Genomic DNA, 20,273 nt, shown 5'->3' on the forward strand with positions numbered 1-20,273 from the left:
CACGGGCATGGGTGCGGAGCGAGAGGGAGGGCTCCCTGCCCCAACCCACGAGGAAAGTGCAAAAGGCTGAAAATCAATTTCAGGCGTTGAATACCAGTAACTGTTTTCAAGAGACAGCAGCCTCACCATTTGATCAGAAGATCAGAGGGAGAAATTGGTAGAAGTTCAACTGTACACAGGAAGAATGATTATGAATGTCTAAGAGCAAACGTTTCCCAGGACAGGATTTTAACCCAAATAAGAACAAGTTCTTTTTCATTCAGTTCATACCACTGAACCCACACTGCTATGCCGGCCATTCCCTCAACTCCCGACAGCGGGATCTTAGGGTTCTTGCAAAAGGCACACGTCGCCCTCTGCAACGTATAGTTACAGCATTTTCTTGGTAATCGTCGGAGCTCAAGTGGACTAAAGTTGTGCTCAAGATAGAACGGAACTCCTTGAAGACTCAAGAATTAGCAACGGGATCACTACTGCGCTCCTGAGCTGGCAGGAAAGGTGGCGGGGTCCTGTGACAGCGCTGGACCAGGCTAAGGCAATTACACCGAATTCCTCCACAGGGCGGGGCTCAAGCAACGGCAGGCCTAGCATGGTTTTCTACCAGGACGCACAGGGAAAAACACGGTCACCCTTTGTTGGGAACAAAGGTCTGAGAATACGTTAAGGGTAAGACTTTGTCATAAGGGTGCACGGATGCGTCAGTGACAGGGCCCTGCGAGATTGGGAGCAAACCAGGAAGTACTTTCGGGGTTCCACAGTCATGCCGTCCGCCGGACAAGGGAGGTATGACAGCACCCTCGTTTCACAGACAAGGAAACTATTCTGGAGGAGCGTTAAGTACTTTGCCCAAGACCATCGAGCTCGTAGGTGCAGCAGCGGAGATGCAAACACAGGTCGGATGGACTCAGGCCTACGCTCCTCCCAGCAGGCTGCGGGTCCAGGGACAAACACTTAGGAAGATCTGGCAGGAGCCAGGGTGGCAGAGAACCACGGCCAGACACGGGGGAGTTCTGTGCTCACATGAGAATGTGGCAGGGGGACGGTGGGGGCAGCGCCTGGATGACAGAGGAGTAAGGGGCAAGTGGGGACCAAGAGGAGAGCTGACGACGGAGGAGGCCGAATGACACAGCTCAGGCTCTCCGCTCGGTCTCCTCACCTGAACAAAGGGGAAGATACTTAGAACAAAGCTCACAGGTGCTGGAAGGATTAGAGACGCACAGGCGGCTAGTGGGTGGCTGGCATGTGGGTTTCGGTCAATCAGTTAAAAATGAGGAAACTGAGGTCCGGAGGTGCCAACCGAGAGGCTCTCCAAGGCCACACGGGAGCCAGGCCTGACCTCGGGGGCCCTTGATGCCCAGGCCGGGGCATTTGGGGCTGCACCCCCTTCTCCTGCAGGGCACTCGTCCTAACTCCCCGGGGTGGTGGACCGTGCACCCTGCAGGGCCCGGTGGGGGGGGCCGCACCTCGGGGGGGGGGGGGGGGCTGGCGCGTGGCTGGGAGGCGGCGGGAGCCAGGCCTGCAGCTGAGGGCACTAAACTTGTTCCGAACTGAAGGCTGCCAGTTCTCGTGCTTGTAGTTTATTTTTAGTCGGGTTACATGACAGACGGAGTGAGAAGGTTCTGACAGGAAGAAATGCTTCCTCTTCCCCGTTTGAAGCCAGGTACTCACAGTGTGTATAATTTTAAATCTAACAACCCGAGTTTCAAAATATGCAAAATTTCAGTCAAAATATCCTCCCCAGCATCGGCTCTGTGACTGCTCCTGCCACCGCTAAAGCAAAACAAATAACCAGAACCTGATCGGGGCGATTGAGACCCTAACTGCCGACAGAGCAGGCACAGACAGCCGGAGCGGCACCCTCGCAGGCTCAGGCGCAGGCTGGCGGTCCTGCAGACGGGGCCGGAGGGACAGTGCGGGAGCCCACACCGGCGGGGGCACCACACGGGCGCCCTTCCGTCCCCGTCCCTCCCCAGACACACGCAGCTGGGTCCCGGGCAGCGCCAGGTCCCTCCTGCCCGGCAGGTGCAGCACGGTTATTAAGGACCTTCGGGTCCACACCGTGGGGGGGGGGGGGGGGGGGACTCGTTGGAAGTGCATCCGGGACATGGTCCCGCCCGCCTTCAGCTTCTGAGCGCAAAACGTCCTATCTTAGCATCTCCTTCTAGGCAACGTACTTTCGACCTGGGACCCAAACCACCTCCCCAGGACCCGAACCTCAGGGTCGACCCCGCAGGGTTTTCCCCACTGCTGTGGGAGCAACAGGACCCGGCTGGCTGTCTGCTGTTCCTTTGTTCTGAGGCCCAGTGCCGAGAAGGCAAAGTACAGATGGGAAGGTGGAACGTTCTAAACCCGGGCCCGCGCTGGGCGCATGTGGCCTCTCGACTCCTTCTCCTGCCAAGCTGCACTTCTCCCAGGGACTTGCCAACTTTCTTGCCCTCCTTGCCCTCCAAATACTCAAACCCCTCTCAAATGGACTTCCCAGTCCACCAGAGTAATCCCGCAGTTACCAAGCAACAGATCAGTTTATCTAACCACAGGGAACTCCCTTGTAGTGAAGGCTGAATAACCCCCCTTGGTTACCAGGCTGGATTACCCTGCAGGATGGGCAGATGCCACTTTCACTGCCAATAAGGTGAAATCACAGCCTAATTAGTAAATCAATATGCCCACTAGGGTGACCACTGCAGAAGAGGGGCCTCAGGACCTTCTCGCACCTTTACGGACAGATTCACAGAAGGCTACCCCAGGTAGGAAGCCGCCCCAGCTCAGGATTGTGCTCATGGCATCCTCTTACAGGACAGAGTTTTTCACTTTACCTTCTTTAATTTATGTACTGTCAGGTCAATCGGTATTTTCTTTTACTAAGTTTTACAGCTTTAGGATCACGCTTAGAAGCCTTCCTCATGCTAGCGTTTAAAAACGTACAGGCAGGGGCGCCTGGGTGGCTCAGTCGGCTAAGTGTCCAACTCCTGATTTCAGGTCAGGTCATGATCTCACGGTTCACGGCATGGAGCCCTGAATCGGGCTCTGCGCTGACGGCGTGGAGACTGCTTGGATTCTCTCTCTTCCCCTCTGCCCACCTCTCCCCTGCTCATGCTCGTCCCCCCCCCCCCCCCCCAAATAAATAAACATTAAAAAAAATGTTCAAGCACATTTTTCTTTAGTCTGCTACTGCCTTCCGTAATTCCATCTAGATTTTATTCTGGTTTAACTATTCCTTCCCAACAGTTATCCACAATAGTCACTGGACCATAAATCTGCTCCCCAGGACTTGAAACGCACCCCTGTGACTCTTTCTGATGCTGAGAACACTTCCTGTAGGTGACACTCGAAGAGATGATGAGAATGACAGTGGCCAACACTGAAGAGATCTACCAAATACATCGAAACAACACGTGAGCAAATTCCACTGACGGGGGCGGTGAAGGGACTTAAAGATACAACAAGTCAGTCTTTCAAACTGGCCACCGACCTCCATGATGATTCTCCTGCCGACACTCCCGTGGCTCTGTTCTCGGCACTGCACAGGTGTTTAACTCGTCTACTTCACCCACAACCCCACGAAACGGCTACGGTTAGCACCCCCACGTTACCGGTGAAGGAACAGAGACACAGGGGAGGGAGGTGGCGCCCAGGGTCACAAACCAGTGACGGAAGAGCAGGGACTCCAGTCCCGGAAATCTGACCCCGTGATTCGTGTACTTAACCGCCACGCTGTTAGGTTTCCACCAAAACCAGAAGCAAGCCTCCTGCACAAGACGTTTTTATGCCAAGACAATGTTCATGTTATCTCAAAATCTCAAAGACTCTTGGCGGCCCTGATGGACTGCAACTGAAAAGTGAAGGTTGAATTAACTTAGGTGAGAAACGGCAGTTTAAAGAAAATCACACGATTTGTTCAATTCCATCACGGACACCAAGAAACCCATAGAAGTATACTCGCCGTGGAAATCTGCAGGGTATAAAAACTGTGACTCAAGGTTAACTTGGATTGTGGGCTGACAGGTGATTTTTAAGCTTTTCTCTATTTCCTGAATTTTTACAATGAACATGTATTATTTTTATGACCATAAAGAACAGTGTATTTGTTATAGGGAAAAAAATCAAACGGTCGAATTTTGCCCTATGCCAAAATATCCAAGTCTTTTAACTTTTACTTATCAAAACCTCTTTGCTTTTCGCTTTTTGTTTGATTTTGTGTGAGAGTTTTCTCTTAAGACAGAAACAGACAGACTGAGTAGTAGTAAAATGTACTTATTCTCTGATCTGAAGGATTCTTTCTGCATGTAAGCAAATGACCTAGGGACACAGTGAGAGCACCCCCCCCCGCCCCCCCACACACCAAGGACTGAGGGAAGCAAGCCCCCCAACTGGAAGGAAAGCCTGGGTCCTAAGCGATGCCAGTAGGAGACAGCGATGCTTTTAGAAGGCCTGAGGCAGCCTCAAAAGCTTCCCTGTTCCCGCCTCGCCCTCACGGGTGAAGGAAAGGCAGCAGTGTCCGAGTGGGGTTCTGGTGGCTCTCGGATGACAGAGTCGCACACAACTCCAAGGAGAATCTGACAGGCAGTCCCTCCGGTGCAACGGAGCAGCTCAGGGAAGGAACCCGCTAGTGCGGGTGGTAATTCAGCCCACACACTATCAAGCCTTTCACGGTCACTGAAGGAAAAAGCAGCTGTATCAAGCCTCCTTTAACCCGTGGGTTCTGTTTCGGCAGAGATGTAAGCTGGCGGGCGGGCCGTCTCAAGGGCGCTTTTTTTTGTGATTTCCTAGGACCAGACCAACGTTAGCTTCGGTAAGACTACCGGGGCCCCAGAAGACGCCCTACGCCAGGTGAGCCATGCTGTGGCGGACGGTCACTGCAGAAAAGTACCCGAGAGTGACTCTGTGGACACAGAGATTGATAAAAAGCGGGTTTCCGCCTTACATCCAAGAACAAGACCCAGTGAAAAGCAGAAAAGAGCTCTGAGCCCCGGGCTGAGGGCAGGCATGCTGCCAGGCCACGCAGGTCACAGGCAATCAATACATCGACGTCATGATCGATTTTGCTGCCCGGCAGAGCACGCACAATGAAAGAGAGGACAGAGATAATGTTCAGAGGTAGCAGAGGCCTAAAAGGGAAGAGAGAAATGAGAATCCCAGAATTGGACGGGAACCTCAAGATTATTTGCCCAAGTGGCAGAAACCGTTAGAACAGCTCTGGCAGGACTTGGGCCCGGACGTCACCAGGCAGGGTGGCCATGCCTAGCCGATGTCCCCGTGGAGTCAACAGCTCTCTCCAAGCTTAGGTTCCCCCCCATGTCAGAAAGTGCCTCCACCTACAGGCCTAACGGGCATGACCAAGTGCTTGACGCGTTTTAATTCTCGGTGAAAATATGACGATGGAGAAATACCGAGTGGGCATGGAAACAGTCAGGTGTGTCTGTAACCGGTCTGACTACATCCTAAATGTGCTGCCTGAGACTGATAAGCTGGGGACAGCATTTCAGCACCAGACCCCAGAGCTCAGCCCTGTGGGCCCGTCCTGTTTGACATGATCGATGTCTTGGATGGTTATTATGAGGCATATTTGTCACATCGGCAGATGAAAAGCAGCCTGCAGGGACAGCGGACACCCTGGACGACAGAACACCTGCAACACCCTGGCAGGCCAAAGGGACAGGCCTTGGCTAAAGGGTGAACAACACCGGGGCACGTGCACCGTCCTGCTCTTGAGGCAGAGCAGCTGGGCGGTTTGAACTCTCACACGTGCAAACAAACAGGGACTCGGTTGGCCAGTTTCAACCTGAGCCCCAGGACGGCCCAGATGCCAACAATGCGGGAGGCCTGGAGCCAGGAGGCCAGGGTGCTCGTCGCACCGAGGGAGCCAGGCCGGTGCTGAGCCCCGTGTGAGTGGTAGCCGCGGTCCCTGCTCCTACCGTTAATAGGCCAATAGATGTGATCGCTCTCCTCTTCTGTGCTGGTCCGTCTCTCCTGCACGTTTGGGTAGTTCCATGACCCGGATTTGGAAAAGAACCCCGGCTGGGAGAAGAGCCGCCCAGAGGACGGACGGTGACGGACGAGCAGCTGGGGATGCTGGCGCCGCAGGGCGGAGCCAGCCCCTCTGACCGGGAGGACCCCGGGGCCGTCCTGCACGGGCTGTGGGGCTGAGTCTGGCCAAGGCCCCATCTCTCCCCGGGCCAGTCTGCTCACTCTCAAAAGGATTCAGGGAACTAATGAGTCGAGGTGCTTCTCACAGTGCCCGTTGTGAAAGCCCCCATCCAGCGTTGACTGTTACTGTTATTAACAGTATGGAAAAGAGGAGAGGCAGGAGATAAGGAGCCATCATCAGATACCCGACACGTGTCATGTGGACCAGGGACGGCTTTGATCAACGATAACAACACCTTGTATTTTTGTTTGCATATCATGCACATTCAGCATTAGAATCTCACAGAGACCACAGAGTGGAAAACGAAAGTGGTCCATGGGGGCTCAACTTCAGCAGCTCTAACGGGGAGCCGAGTCCCCCCTGTGCAGGTGGCGAGCACCCACGGCTGGGAGGCCTGGAGCAGAGGCCTTCAGGACCCAGGAGCCATGCAACAGGCAGGTCAAGGGCAGACTGTGGCGGGAGCCCTCGGGAAGACTTCCCATAAGCGCTCACCCCTCTTACAGACTCAGAGAGGGGGAGTCCCGGGGGGGGCGGGAGAAAGCAGCATTTACCGAGCAGCCACCCCAGGCTCAGCACCGGGCTACCTGTCCGGAACCCTTCTGCACACTCCAGGGCCCTGAGGGCTGCACGACGCAGGTTCGTTGTTGCCAGGGCTGGGATCGAGCTGGGGACACCTGACTTCAGGCCCAGGCACTGCACCCTCTGGACCTGAAAGGACACCAGGGAAAAAGCGGGATCCAGATCCTCCCTGCGATCATCTCTTATCAGAGATCTTTCGAGGCAACTGCCCTGCAAACAAACATAGAGCTTCCACCACCGCTCTGGGGTTGCTACCCTGACGGTTTCACATCAAATTCTTCCACGTACGTAACCAAATGGACTCCTGCTTTAAGTCCGTTTCTTCGATTACAGGAACAACTGCTCACACAGGAAAACACCCGCGGTGGGGCTCAAACACTTACTTTGCCCAACACCAACTCTAGAAACTGGAACCTTCTACGAGGGGTATGTGAGGCAGCAACAAAGTGCCGGGATGTGGGCTCCAGGCTCTCTCAGACCTGGGGCCAGGGGAGCAGGCACGCCCCCTTTCCCCTGGGTTCGCGGGACCGGCCTGGGGCTCAGCGAGACACACACAGGGCCTCAGCAGAGCCGAGGGCGCACGGAAGCCCTTAAGGGTCCCACGCCACTGCTCACACTGCGGTGCTCAAACTGCATCCCTCCTCTCGATTACGAACTAGTTGAGATGTCACTCTCCACTTCAGACCGTGGCTGTAACACCAGGCCCAGAACGAAAGGGACATCTGGAGAAGACGTAGAGTCATTTCGTGATGGGCTACAGCAGGACGCACACCTTCCTACTCAAAAAGGGGCCCGTGGACCGCCGCGGGGATAGATCAGAGGCGTGGGTCACCCCAGGAGGGGTGAGGAGGGGTTCAGGGTGACGTGTAGCAAGGGGAGTAGCTGGGACCGTCACGTTCTTTCCTAGCTCTCCGATGGCGCGAACCAGGAGAGCTCCGAGCACGGCCAATGTAACGAAGAGCCGGGCATTCTCCCGTTGCCCGCAGCCTCGACTGCCGTCCGCCGACTCACGCTGGGCCAGCTGCGTCTTCCACCTCCGGTGCCTGGAAGGCTCCAACAGTGAACGTGACCGCCCGAGCACCCTCCCAGGAGAGGCCGGCTGGGTTCCTGTTCTTTGTTATCGGCCTGGCCGCTTGACTGAAAACACACCCTGTGGTTCCCGCTGTCTGCAGGTGACCCAGGTGTGGAGAAAGAGCGGGGTCACCGTGAAATCCCTCTAATCGCCTCATTAGCCGGGTGGGGATGAGGGTGTGTTTGTTCCACGAAGAGGCGCAGGGCTGGTAATTGCATGGTGTCAGAGGGAAAGAAATAGTGGCAGCAGCGAAAGGCCAAATGTAAAAGCTGCGTGTGCACAGCAATAATTAAGCCAAAGCCCGGAAAGGCAGGGCCCACGGTACCGGAGCGGAGAGGAGGGAAGGGAATTGTAACTGGATCTGCACCGCGTGACCCGAGTGGCAGAGGCAGGCCCTCCACGGGAGCCTGTGCCCACACCGCGCCGCTTCCTGGAGCTGCCCGTGCCCGTGATGAGCTCACTAACCTACAGGCGGCTCGCTGACACGCAGTCCCTGAGCAAGGACTCTGTGCCGTGCTGTGTTTCCCACCAGAAGGGACGTGGCCACGTTCCACAGAACTTTTCCTGTCCCCTGGCCCCGTCTGGACAAGAGTATATTCTCCTCCGTACAAATGTCCCACAGAGATAACGCAGTGTGGACTTCAAAGAGACCCATCCTGTGTGTGCCTTGCCAGAGAGGCCCGTAGAAGATGCTCCTGTCTACAATCCATGCAGCTCATCCAGGTTCTACGTTAAAATATTATTAATTAATCCTAACTTGAATCAGACATACACTTGGCCAGCATCTGGCTGTCCTCCTGCATTAAGGAGGACACCCCGTCGCCCGCTCCGAGGACCTGGGTCTACATTTTTGAGAACTGTTAGTCAACTTACGACCACCTCCATCCCCCTCTTCAGGACTTGAGGCTTTACTGAACCACGGTCTCCCGGGATGGGGCCTGGGCCCCTGTACTACATACAGCTCCCCAGGGGAGTCTGACAGCGGACTCTGCTCCCTTGCTCCACAGGACACCTTCTGCCCTTGAGGCTACCTCCGGCGGTCCTTAGCTGTTTCAAACCCTGGTCTCCAGGCTGAAGCCGGGTGATCTGACCTTCCAGTGGGGCGTCTGCTCTGGTCCTGTGGAGGCAGGGCTGAGGCCCCAGCCCTGAACCTGCTCACGCCCATGCTATGTGGGCTGATCCCCAAGCCGCCTCCACCCATGAAGTCAGGGACACTGGTTCAGAGGAAGGTGGCCCCGTCTCGTTCTCCCGGGACAGCCTGGCTGAGCGCAGCGTGCTCTGAAAAGCAGGTGTCCCCCTACCCCTTGCAGGATTTGCTGTTTGCTGGGTCCACTGAACAGGCAAGAGGCATTTCCCTCTTTTTCTTATCTTTCTTTCCTTCCCACTGTGCCCTTCCTCTCAGAATTACAGGCCGCCGGCAGGTTCTGTTTATCTACCCACGTGGTGCCGGGCACCACGGGAGCCGCTGGGGATGAGAGGAGAAAAACCAGACAGGGTCTCCACCGCAAGCTGCACTCGAGAGATGGACATGAGCCACCCGCACACACAGACGGCGGTGTCGGGTGAGGGAAGGCTGAGGTGCCAACCCGGGCAGGCGGCCCAGAGAAGACCTCCTCGCAGGAGGCACTGAGTCCAAAGACGGAAAGCAGGGAGAGGCCCAGGCCCCCCGGGGACTCGGCGAAGGCCCTGAGACGATGGGGAAAATGGGTGCCACGCAGGGCCGCTGAAGAGGGGGCTCGCCGTTGTCACTCACTTGCCTTAGTCATCAGAGCAAGGAGATGCACCGAAAGGCTGGCGGCAAGGGCGACAGGTGAGGGTGCGGAGGCTCTGTGGCCTGGGGCCGGGTGTGAGAAGCCAAGGGAAGAGACCAGGAGGTGGCCAGAGGGGTCAGAGGCAGTAGCGCTGCTCGGGATCTGACCCGCATGCAGGGGGTTCACACAGAGATCCCCACGTTCTCTAGCGTGGCTTTGTCTCGCCTCTGATCTCATGTTTGGCCAATCTTTTACAGAATAACTGGCTCAATGAGATTGAGAGAATTTTCACAGTGGGCAAGATTCCAGGTGTGCCTCCAGCTAATTAAGTGATACGAGGGAGGTTGTAAATGCCACATACAAATTGGCAGGCAAGCTGCTCCTAATGATGAGAATATTGCTTTACAGGAGGTGCAGCTGCAGCTTCTTGATGCCCGTCTTGGAGCGGAGCGGACCGGACCGGTTCCACGTTTTCAAGGTTGTTCCTGATACGGCAAGCTCAAGGGTGCTGAAAAGCTGACCGCTGACCGCACTTCCCACTTCCTGGCCCAGGATACTCACAGGTGCGGTGAAGGCTGGCAGAAAGAGCCACCAGCACTGTCACCGCCATTTGCTCCCGTGTGTTCACGTCTGACCCCGTGTCGATGCTGGACCGCCTGGCGTGGTCCTTACACAGCACCGTGAGGCACCCGTGCCCGTTTGGGAAGCCAGGGGACTAGGCAGAGAGTCGCGGAGTCACTTGTCCCAGGGCAGAAGTGGCTCAATCCCGGCTCAACCCCTGTGTGGCCCTCCCTCGGGCGGCACCTAAGAACCGGAGGCCCTAGAGCACCAGTGAGGACAGGAGCCCTTCGCAGTTACCGAACAGCCACTGGACAGGCGACGGTGGCAATCAGAACAAGTGACAGGGCAAAGGCTTCAAAAAGGAAAAATGCCCCGAGTAGGGCTGTGCAAAACCTCCAGTTTGAACGTTAGTGCTAAAATCCGTGACAATTCAGATGAGAAAACTCCGGCAGGCACCTCCACATGAGGACGTCTACTTGGTGTAGAGGAAACACTGGATCTAGAACTCCGGGGGGACAGATGCTCTGCGGTGCCCGGGTGCCGGGGGTTCTGACCCGAGGCCAGGACCCAGGGGAGCCAGCCCCGTGTACCCTCCTGTCACTGACCATGGCCCGCCGAGCACAGGCCCAGCACACCCAGACCCAGTCGTTAAGGGTTAAGAGATCCTTCATTTTAGATGGCTTACCTGTTTGGTAAGAGCAGGAACTTCGTGGTCACACTTTGACCGGGCTGGCTTGAGCAAATGTGTATGGTGCACCTGGGGCGCTCAGTCGGTTGAGCAACTGACTTCGGCTCAGGTCATGATCTTGTGGTTCGTGAGCTCGAGCCCCACATCGGGCTCTCTGCTGTCTGTGCGGAGCCTGCTTCAGATCTTCTGTCCCCACCCCGCCCGCCCCTCCCACACTGGCACGCTCTCAAAAATAAGCAAACATTTAAGTGAAAGAGAAAAAGGAAATGTGCATAAATAAAACTGCATTTCTTTTAAGAACAGCCAACAACTTGGACTGTTGTTGCTCTACTAATTCTAAAAGGAGGGAGCCGAGAACAGAGGAGCATACTTATTGGATTACTGATAAAGGCGACGTCCAAGATGTTTCTAGGCACGAAGGAAAACATCAGAAAGACACAGGTGGCATAAGCCAGGGGTAGACGAGTCTCAGGTAGCTACAAATTACATCGTTGGGGCAGAGCAGTGCTTTCATGATCACAGCACAGAATTCACGAGATAGTTGGTTAAAAACAGCAGACTCGCTCTCTCGTACTGTCGCAGTAGCACTGACACAGTAACGCATTGTATTCTTGAACCAGTCTCCACAGCGTGTAAGGGAGGCGAGGAACTCGCAGCCCCGCACGGCGGGCCTGCTCACTACTCGTGTGTGTCACCGCCTAGACAGACAGACGCCCTGGCCGACAACACCACTCTGCCCTCCCGAAGCAGACGGTACCGGGTCCCCCCGTCTCCTGGGAAGATGGAAATTTTGGAAGGTATGTTATCTTTGCTTCCCAGGAACCGCGGAATCTACCGAGCTTCAAAATCAGAACTGCGTTTCACAGAAGGAAAATGCTGTGTTTGTGATGGATGTTGCTAAGGGCCATTCAATATTTTACCAACAGCACCGACTCCCTGTGTGCACGTCTGTGTCGGTGTTTGGGGCGGGGGGTGGGGGGCTGCCTTGGCAGGTCTGTGTGTCGGTGTCAGAGGAGTTTTGTAACTACGACTGCATCTGTGTGCAGGGGAGAAGCATTTTGTGTTCCCTTTCAGAACTAAGGACTGAAAAGCGGATACATACCCAGTGATAAAGATCTCATTTGGGGACGTTATCCTTTTTTTGTCTCAACAGTGGTCAAGTAAAGGAATAAAGGCATACATACGGGTGAGATAAAACTTCCCTTTGTCACTGCGTGGAAACCATCTCCTTAGCTAACGTGCCCTTGCTTCATGTTTTAACACCCAGACGAACCCCTTGTTTGGTGCATGACGAGGCGAGACAGGATTCTGCTCACAGTGGCATGGATTTGGTCCACAGGTATCAGAGGTGTGCACATAACGTAGAGCTACTCTAGGCAGTTGACCCCATGACACAGAATGCAGAATAATTTGGAGAATTCAGTGCTCCAAATTGGTCCACCCCAAGAAAGCAGAAGGAACCACTCCCTTTCTTGACAGATGGATTTCAGAGGAGACGCCTGAGCTCAGAACAATCACTGTGGCCACAGCATAACTCTCTGCACTTTGTGGTGTTTAACGGACTTTTCTTCCCAGTCCTCAAAAAGCAGCAACTGGCATTTGCTTGAGCCCTGACTGAGGTGCGGAAAATCTGTCCCGTCTTCTCTGCCGCTTACCCTGACCACAATTATACGGTCCGTGTGCACATTAGCTGCCAAGTCATTCTTCTTCTTCCAGGAGTGACAAGATTTCCCCAAATTAAAAAAAAAAAAAAAAAAAAAAAAAAAAAAGGTGCCTACTGTATCCTTGAGTGCCGTCTGCGTTAGCAAGGCAGGGGTGGGATGGGAGGATGTAAGAGTGCAGCGAGAAATGCCTTCAAAAGAAGGGCATAACAACCGAAAAAGTAGCTGTAACTGAGTGGTGACATGGCCAGAACAGAGAGCGGTATTGTCACGGGCGGAGTAATCCTGTGACACACTGCTGTCACTCACCCCCCGGCTCCCTGCCGCGCCAGCCAGACATCAAAGGCTGCCCCATACCATCTTACATGCTCTTTATCGGCTAATCAGCCCATTCTTCCCTAAATAAAGCCCTGTTAAATCCCCTGCTCACAGGGGTATGGTAGTCCTGGTGCCCATCTGCTAGCAGGGTCAGCTGAAGCAGGAGGCGGCGGCTTGCTCTCTCCCTAGTGGCTTCTCAAGGTGAGGACAATGCTGGCTGGCTCCGAGTCCCCCTCCCGACTGCCTCCCTGCCTTGCTGCTCTGCTTTCCAGGATCTGGGTAAGAGCTGCGGACGTCCCAGCCTGAAGAGCTGCTCTCTGGATTTACACTTGCTAATGAAGTTCCCACTCATAAAGGTAGATGAGCCGCTAACAATGAAGTATCGGGACTGCATTGATTTGCGGGGATAGGAATCGGCAAGATCTGTGTTTCTCACCAGTGATCAACTGGCAGGAGTGTTCCGATCTTCTCGAAGCGCCAACGTTTTAGAGACGGTGGCAGGATGGCCTGGCTTCCAGATCACTAGGAGGTCCCCCTCAGACCTGACTGCAAGCCTCACACACTTGAAACCAAAGTGGGCACGCGGAAATACCAGCTACTTCCGACCCCAGGGCAGCAACGTGACTCTGGTGCACAGCCGTCGTACATCTGAGGCGTCTTCTACCTCCTGGGAGGACGGGCAGAGAAGTCTCTAGCCACAGCCCTGCCCAGGACAGGTAGCAGGGGCAGCGGGCAGTACCCTGCACCTCAAAACCGCCTGGAAGACACCAGAGCTGGGTGTGTCTTAGCCTTGTCTGGGCACGGATCAACAGCGGCATGTGAACTACCTGCCTGACAGAATTACTGAGGTACGGTCCTACAGGAGAGGTGTTAATACAAGGAAAAAAAAATCAAGCATCTTAAAAATTCCAAAAATGGGACTAGAATTAGGCAAACTTTATCCATTCCTAAGAGCCTTGTAGGTGCCACACCCTGAACAGATCAGGTTGGATGTTCCAGAATCTTAACCCATCTGGTTTCCAGATTTCTGTCCTAAGGTGATTCATCTGTGCGGCCCGTCCTAATGCTTGGTCTCAAAACAACCTTGTGAAATAGCTACAAAACATCGATTTCCTTCTCTTTGCTGTAGCTGAGGAAACTGAGGCTCTGAGAAGTAAAGCAAAGATACGGCCCAAAGCTCAGAAGCTCACATCAGAGCAGAGCTGGAACTGAAGTCCAAGTCCCCTGCATCTAAGACCAGTGATCGTTTCCCTACACCAGGCGGTCCACTCTGACTTTTGTCACTGCATCCAGGGCCCTGACAAGTGATGGTGCACGAGCAAGCGGGCGTGTGGCGGGAACTGGCAGGGAAGTGTGGCACGCCCCCGGATTCTCACGGTCAGGGCAAGTGTACTCTGACATTTGCAATTCATAAGCAAATAAACGATGTGCAATGCAAACGAATTGTCCAGAGCATTCAAGGATTCTCTGCTTGTTCAGTGTTTCCTTCCCACTCACATGCTGCACAAGTGGTGATGGCAGTCTGTCCCTGAGTCCCCATGCAAGCGGTCCATGGCTCCTGCAAAGGGGCTGGGTCCTTTTACAAATGTCTTTTGCTGAGGGGAATCATCTCAGGACCTCCTGGAACTGTGGAGGTGGACCCAGAGCCCAGCCTCCGACCTGCAGGGCAGCGCTCTTCACTCTCACTAGGACCTCTGGACAGTTTACCATGTGCCTTTGAGGGAGGGTGAGAGTCTCACGCTCGCACCGGCCTCTGCCCTCTGCGGGCGCTTGGTACCAGACGCACGTGTCAGCACCAAGGAGAGCGACCGGTGCAGTGAGTCCCCGCGCAGCCCCTCCCGCCTCCCCAGGACAGGACCAAACTGATTTCACAGAACACACCAGAAGTTTTCGTACAAGTCCTGGGGGGCTGTCCAGGGTGAACCACAGCACATCTGAAGCTCCGACTCCAGCAAGGCCCCACGTTACTCTGCTGGTGGGCAGTGGAGGCAACCCAACCAACAGGTTTGTCTTGCTGCCCCAATAAACCCCACCACCATCTGGACCTGACAGGAGACACCATTGCATTTTTGCAGGTGCCTTAAAAACATTCAGATTAAGTATTTTTCCTCTCGTTCCAAGCACTTATCACACTGCGAGAGGGGCGGACACTGGTGATGATTCAGCACAAAACCCAAAGATGGAAGTTTGCACCCATCACGCAGCAGCCTGCCCCACCACCGCCCTGCTGTTGTGTGCACAGAGCTCTCCAAACCCACCTCACTTCCAGCCATCTGTCCCAGGGCAAGTTCAACTCATCTTACCTGTTCAGGTTTCCTTTTCTTCTCTTTACAGCCGAGACCCCAAGATTTTGGGGGGCATCTCTCAGCCCAAAGCTCTTAGCCACATGACCAAGGTGCAACGATCGGACGTGGAAGATGTGCTTCAGCTCCCGGGGGTAGGTTGCATAGGCTCGAATGAAGGACTGCAGAGCTGGGAGGAAGAGGAGGGTGAGGGAGGCCGTCAGGATGGGGTCTCGAAGCGCCCGGGCCTAATGGCTGTCCTACGCACTTTATCTTGCCAGGCACCCTGAGACAGTCAGGACAGTACAACATAATGAACCACCTAAATCTATCCTGGTGTATTTTCTTTTTAATTCATCAAAAAAAAAAAAAAAAAAAATCTACAGGACACAAGTATCACTTGAGTAAACCCAATAGAATTTCAGATTTTACTGTGTAGTGTGCAAGAACCCTAGAGGGCAGCGGCCCTCTTTTCTCCTCACTATGGTCTTGGGCCTTGCATAGCAGCTGGGACATGGCAGCAGGCAGCTGGTCAGTGTTTGTCATAGAAACGAAAGACAGAATGGGTGAAGAAACTAAGACTTGATCAATGTGGTATTTTCTCACGAAAAATGAAATCATCAGACTTTTATATTAGGAAAAAATTTTCCTAATTCAATTTATTTTTTCAATTGCTAACACATGTAAATGTTATACAATTCAAAAGGTTCCCATGGGTTTATTGTGCTTCCCATCACAGTCTGTTACTCCTGCTATAAATGTTCACACCACAAGCCCCGCCTCCAGGGCCCCTATCCAGAGGGGTGACTCTTCTTCCTGTACTCCTGGGATTTTAAAACCAAATTCATTCCAAAGTACCTGATATTGACTGCTAAAGGGCTTCTTACCCATTTGAAAAATGCATAAATAAGGAAACGCTGGGTGCCTGGGTGGCTCAGACCATCGAGCGTCTGACTCTTAGTTTCGGCTCAGGTCATGATCTCACAGTTTGTGTTTGAGCCCCGTGTCGGGTTCTGTGCTGACAGTGCGAAGCCTGCTTGGGATTTTCTCTCTCTCCCTCTCTCTCTCTGCCCCTCCCCTGTGCATGCGCAAACTCTCTCTCAAAATAAACTTTAAAGAAAAAAAAAAAAAGGAAATGAAAACAGTTTTAAAAAGGAGAAAGGCAGTTATTAAGTTTCTAAAAGAGCCCACAAAACAGTTCATCCCTTGAGAACTGCCAACAATTTAGAGATGTCCCCAGACACACCTTCGTGAAAGTTTCAGCCCTGTTTTAAAGTTGAGAAAAAGGCCCCTGTTCTAGAGTCAGCACTGGCTGGAAAAAAGGCAGATGTGGTTCCCAGGAGCCTGGAGCCCTGGCTCCACCTTTTTTCGGCGTTCCTCTGAGAAAAGAAAGCTGTCCCTCCACCCAGCTCCCCTCAAATACACCGCAATTCCGGTGAAAATCAAGTGTCTACCTCTCCTCACTCCAACAGGGCAGGAGGGGACGGCTCTGAAAAGACCCCAATACCGGCTCTTCCGGCGGCCAAGCCAGAGTCCAGCACCTCGCATCTCACGGAGGAGCAGGCGCTAAATACCAGCCTCTCTCGCCCTTGCTTGTTGAGCCACTGGACTGGCAAGTTTGCCCACAGCTTAGACGTAATATCCCAGCAGCACCTGGAGATTGGCGTTTATGAACAGTAATAAAAAGTGTCATTTTAGCAGATCAGCTGCTGGAAGGATCCTGGGAATCCATCAAAGCTCTATTTACTGAGTAAAGTGAACTCCTTTTCCCAATCGATGAGAAATAATAACCAAGGCAACTTGTCTGCACCCCTCTCTGAAATCTGTGCCTGCTTCCCCTTTTTAATAACCGGGGACCAGCTTTTCCAAGGGAAATCTCTAGCACTTCAAATGGTCTGCACTGTTCGCAGGTTCTGACACCAGGTTCCAGACACGGAGCTACACACTCCAGTCTCAAGAAAGCCGCTCGGCTACCGCCCAGGAGATGCTCTACGCCTCTTCTCTACACCCCTTTCTTTCCAGACCCTCCGTATTTACTCTCCTCAAAAAAACAGACCGAAACCATGCCAAGTCAGGCCAAGCCAAAGAGTTCGCACTTTTACAATCTCAGTCCCCCGAACGCTGGCCCAGGCCTCCTCCTGACCACCACTGTCCCACTTGGGCAGATCAACCTCCCATTCCCGCACCAATCCGAGGAGCCAAGGAGGGACAGCCTCTGTCTCAGAGACGTGGGCGCCCAGCTAACAAGTTTTCCAAGAAACGGCAGACGTGTCTTCTCCCTCCACAAGCGCTCAGGCAGCATTTCACACTGCATATGTTTACCAACCCTGCCTGTCCTTAAGGCTGTCTCACTGGGGACAACGATACTGGGCTGTCCTCACATCCTTGAATGGACTCCCACGTTTTGATGATTCAGAGAAGCAGGAATTTCAGGAGCAGCCGAAGCTGTTTGCAGACCCTGCCGAGGGGCGGTGTCGAGGACGGGTGGCGGAAGTGGGGGCTGTGGGACCCGGAGGAGTGGAGAGCAGAGAAAGAAGGCATTTGCTTGAGATGGCGGAAGAAGGCGTGGCCACTTACAGCATGCGCTCCGTAGTCGAGGGCTCCTATCTCACAGCCGTAAGGGAGATGCATTAAGGGAAACCTATTTTAAAATACCCCACGTGGACACCTCATCCTTGTTCATAAAACCAGATTTATTCTTGGACATCTGACCAAGAACAGTAGTATCTTATGGATGATACTTAGGATCAAGGAGGTAGGAAGGAGCGAGACTCTAGCCTGGGAGGGAACCTCGGCCCTGCCCCCAGAAGAACACACATCTGTACGGAGTAAAGGGACACTCGGTTGAGTACCTGCCTACCTGGGACTGCACTGAGGGAGCGGCTGATCTGTCATCGGTGGTTTGGGTTTTCTGGACTCTGGGCAACAGCCCCGCAAGCCAGGCACGGCTCCTCCGCACGTGGTCCCTGCTCTTCAGGGAGACCGGAGGCTGAAGGGCCACCACAGGAAAGCCGTCTTCCGTGTGGAAAGGACCCCAGTTTCCAAAACTTATGTTCGGGAGTCTCGAGTTCAAACCAGTTTTTTTTTTTAATTTTTTTAAAATGTTTATTTATTATTGAAAGTCAGAGAGAGTCAGAGCGTGAGCAGGGGAGGGGCAGAGAGAGAGGGAGACACTGAATCCAAAGCAGGCTCCAGGCTCTGAGCCGTCAGCACAGAGCCCGACGCGGGGCTCGAACTCACAGACTGCGAGATCGTGACCTGAGCCAAAGTCGGACGCTTAACCGCTTGAGCCACCCAGGCGCCCCAAGTTCAAACCAGTTTTGAACCACTGGGATCTCTAGCTAACAGAGGCAAGAAATGAGGGAAAAGGGGTGCCTGGGTGGTTCGGTCAGTTAAGCATCTGACTTAGTTTTGGCTCAAGTCGTGATCTCATGGTTTGTGGGTTCAAGCCCTGTGTTGGGCTCTGCGCTGGCAGCATGGAGCCTACTTGGGATTCTCTCTCTCTCTCTCTCTCTCTCTCTCTCTCTCTCTGCTGCCCTTTCTGCGCGTGCTGTCTCTCAAAATAAATAAATAAACTAAAAGGAAAAAAAAAGAAAGAAAGGAAAGAAATGAGAGTAAAAAGGGGCGACTGCTGCTGGAAACTAACAACAATTAAATGCTGGTTATTAACAATGACTGGGCCAGAAAATGCAACAGGAAGACAAATGCATACTTGGCCCAGTTTCCAACTACTTTTCTGCCATAAAGGCAAAAACCAGCTGCTTTGTTAATTATTCATGAGGTGGGTTCTGAAATAAAACGGAGGCAAGTCAGCAGTGGGGAATCTGCATATGCAGACGAAAGGCAGAAGGCAGTTTCGACTTCCGGGGTGCGGTCGCTGTCCCCTTGTGAACTGAACACCTCTGCTGTAGCAAGTGCGCGTACGTCCCCCCCCCCCCCCCCCGCCCCAGACCTCCAGAACTCACCACGCTAAGCACCAGGGGAGCAAAGCGTGGAGACGTCGAGATCTAGAACAGGGCACTTTCCTCCCAGACCACCACCAATCTGACGTGGCAATCAATTAGCAGAGAAGAGAAATGCAGGTTTATTTCCTTCTTGGTACCTAAACATTGCAGAGTGGCCCCGTTCAGGTACCCTTTAAAAGGAAGGCAAGTAGGGCACCCGGGTGGCTCAGTCGGTCGAGCGTCCGACTCTTGATTTCAGCCCAGGTCATGATCCCAGGGTTGTGGTATCGAGCCCCGCGTCGGACTCAGTGCTGAGCGTGGAGCCTGCTTGGGATTCTCTCTCTCTGCTCCTCCCCCCACTTGCATGTTCTGTCTCATGTCATGTTTAGTAAGTAGAAATAAAAAAAATAAAAGTGATACTAGGAAAAAAAAGACAGAAAACCAGGAGCTCCGCTTGTTTCTTGGTATTAACAACTTCAGTGGTCACCACGCTCCCCAAGGATGCCACGACAGCCTTACTTCGGTGACCCAGACACCTTAAGAAGGCCGTAGTCTCACTAGAGTGAGACACCTCAACCACCTCTGGCGTCAAAACCAAAGGTGAAGAGGACGGGGGGCTTTCTTGCTTTTCATCGCGATGCGCTACGAAGCCAGAAATTCCGCGGCGCCACAGCTGGACGTGCACCACCCAGCAAGCTCACCTCGCCTGTCAACAAACGACCGATCTCCAGTTACACTGTGACAAGCCATCCGTTCCTCTCGGGAGACACGTGCCAGTACTTCACTGAAGGCAGGTTCTTAGGAAAACCCTCAGGAATTGTTGAATTCACTTTCGGGAAATGTCAGGACAGCCTGCTGTTAGAAACCAGTCCAGCAGGACGCACGCTACCTACGGAGCAGCGGCGACGGGGCCACCGCCGGGACTTCATCTTTTCCCCTGTGTCGTTCTCATTTGGTCCGGTGTGGGGGCAACAGCCAAGGGCTGCTTTCGTGATGTGCCGAGGTATATGGCAGGCACTCAAAACCGTTTGCTGACTAGCCCATTCTTGTCATCTATTTCCTGATGGCCAAGGCTGTCTGTAACCAGTCCCCCAGCATTCACCCTTGCCCCCCAGATTCTATTCTCACATAGGCCATCTCTTCCGACCCCTGAAGACCACGCCACATCTCTGCTCCAAGTCCTGCAATGGCTCCCATTGCACTCAGGGGACCCCGAAGCCCTCGACAGCTTCCAAGCCTGCCTCTGCTACGCCAGCCCTCCCTTCCTTC

General features: G+C 53.8%; 1 protein-coding gene across 1 annotated transcript in view; it reads right to left on the reverse strand.

Moving 5' to 3' along the window:
* The window catches only part of DDX31 (DEAD-box helicase 31), a 72,536-nt gene that overhangs the window by 2,176 nt on the left and 50,087 nt on the right, over positions 1-20,273 (reverse strand). Inside the window, exon 19 of the mRNA XM_049638207.1 lies at positions 15,082-15,250. Coding sequence (XP_049494164.1) covers positions 15,082-15,250 — 169 coding nt within the window. The remainder of the gene's footprint in view (positions 1-15,081; positions 15,251-20,273) is intronic.

The sequence above is a fragment of the Panthera uncia genome, chromosome D4, assembly GCF_023721935.1.
Source record: "Panthera uncia isolate 11264 chromosome D4, Puncia_PCG_1.0, whole genome shotgun sequence".
NCBI classification, from domain to species: domain Eukaryota; kingdom Metazoa; phylum Chordata; class Mammalia; order Carnivora; family Felidae; genus Panthera; species Panthera uncia.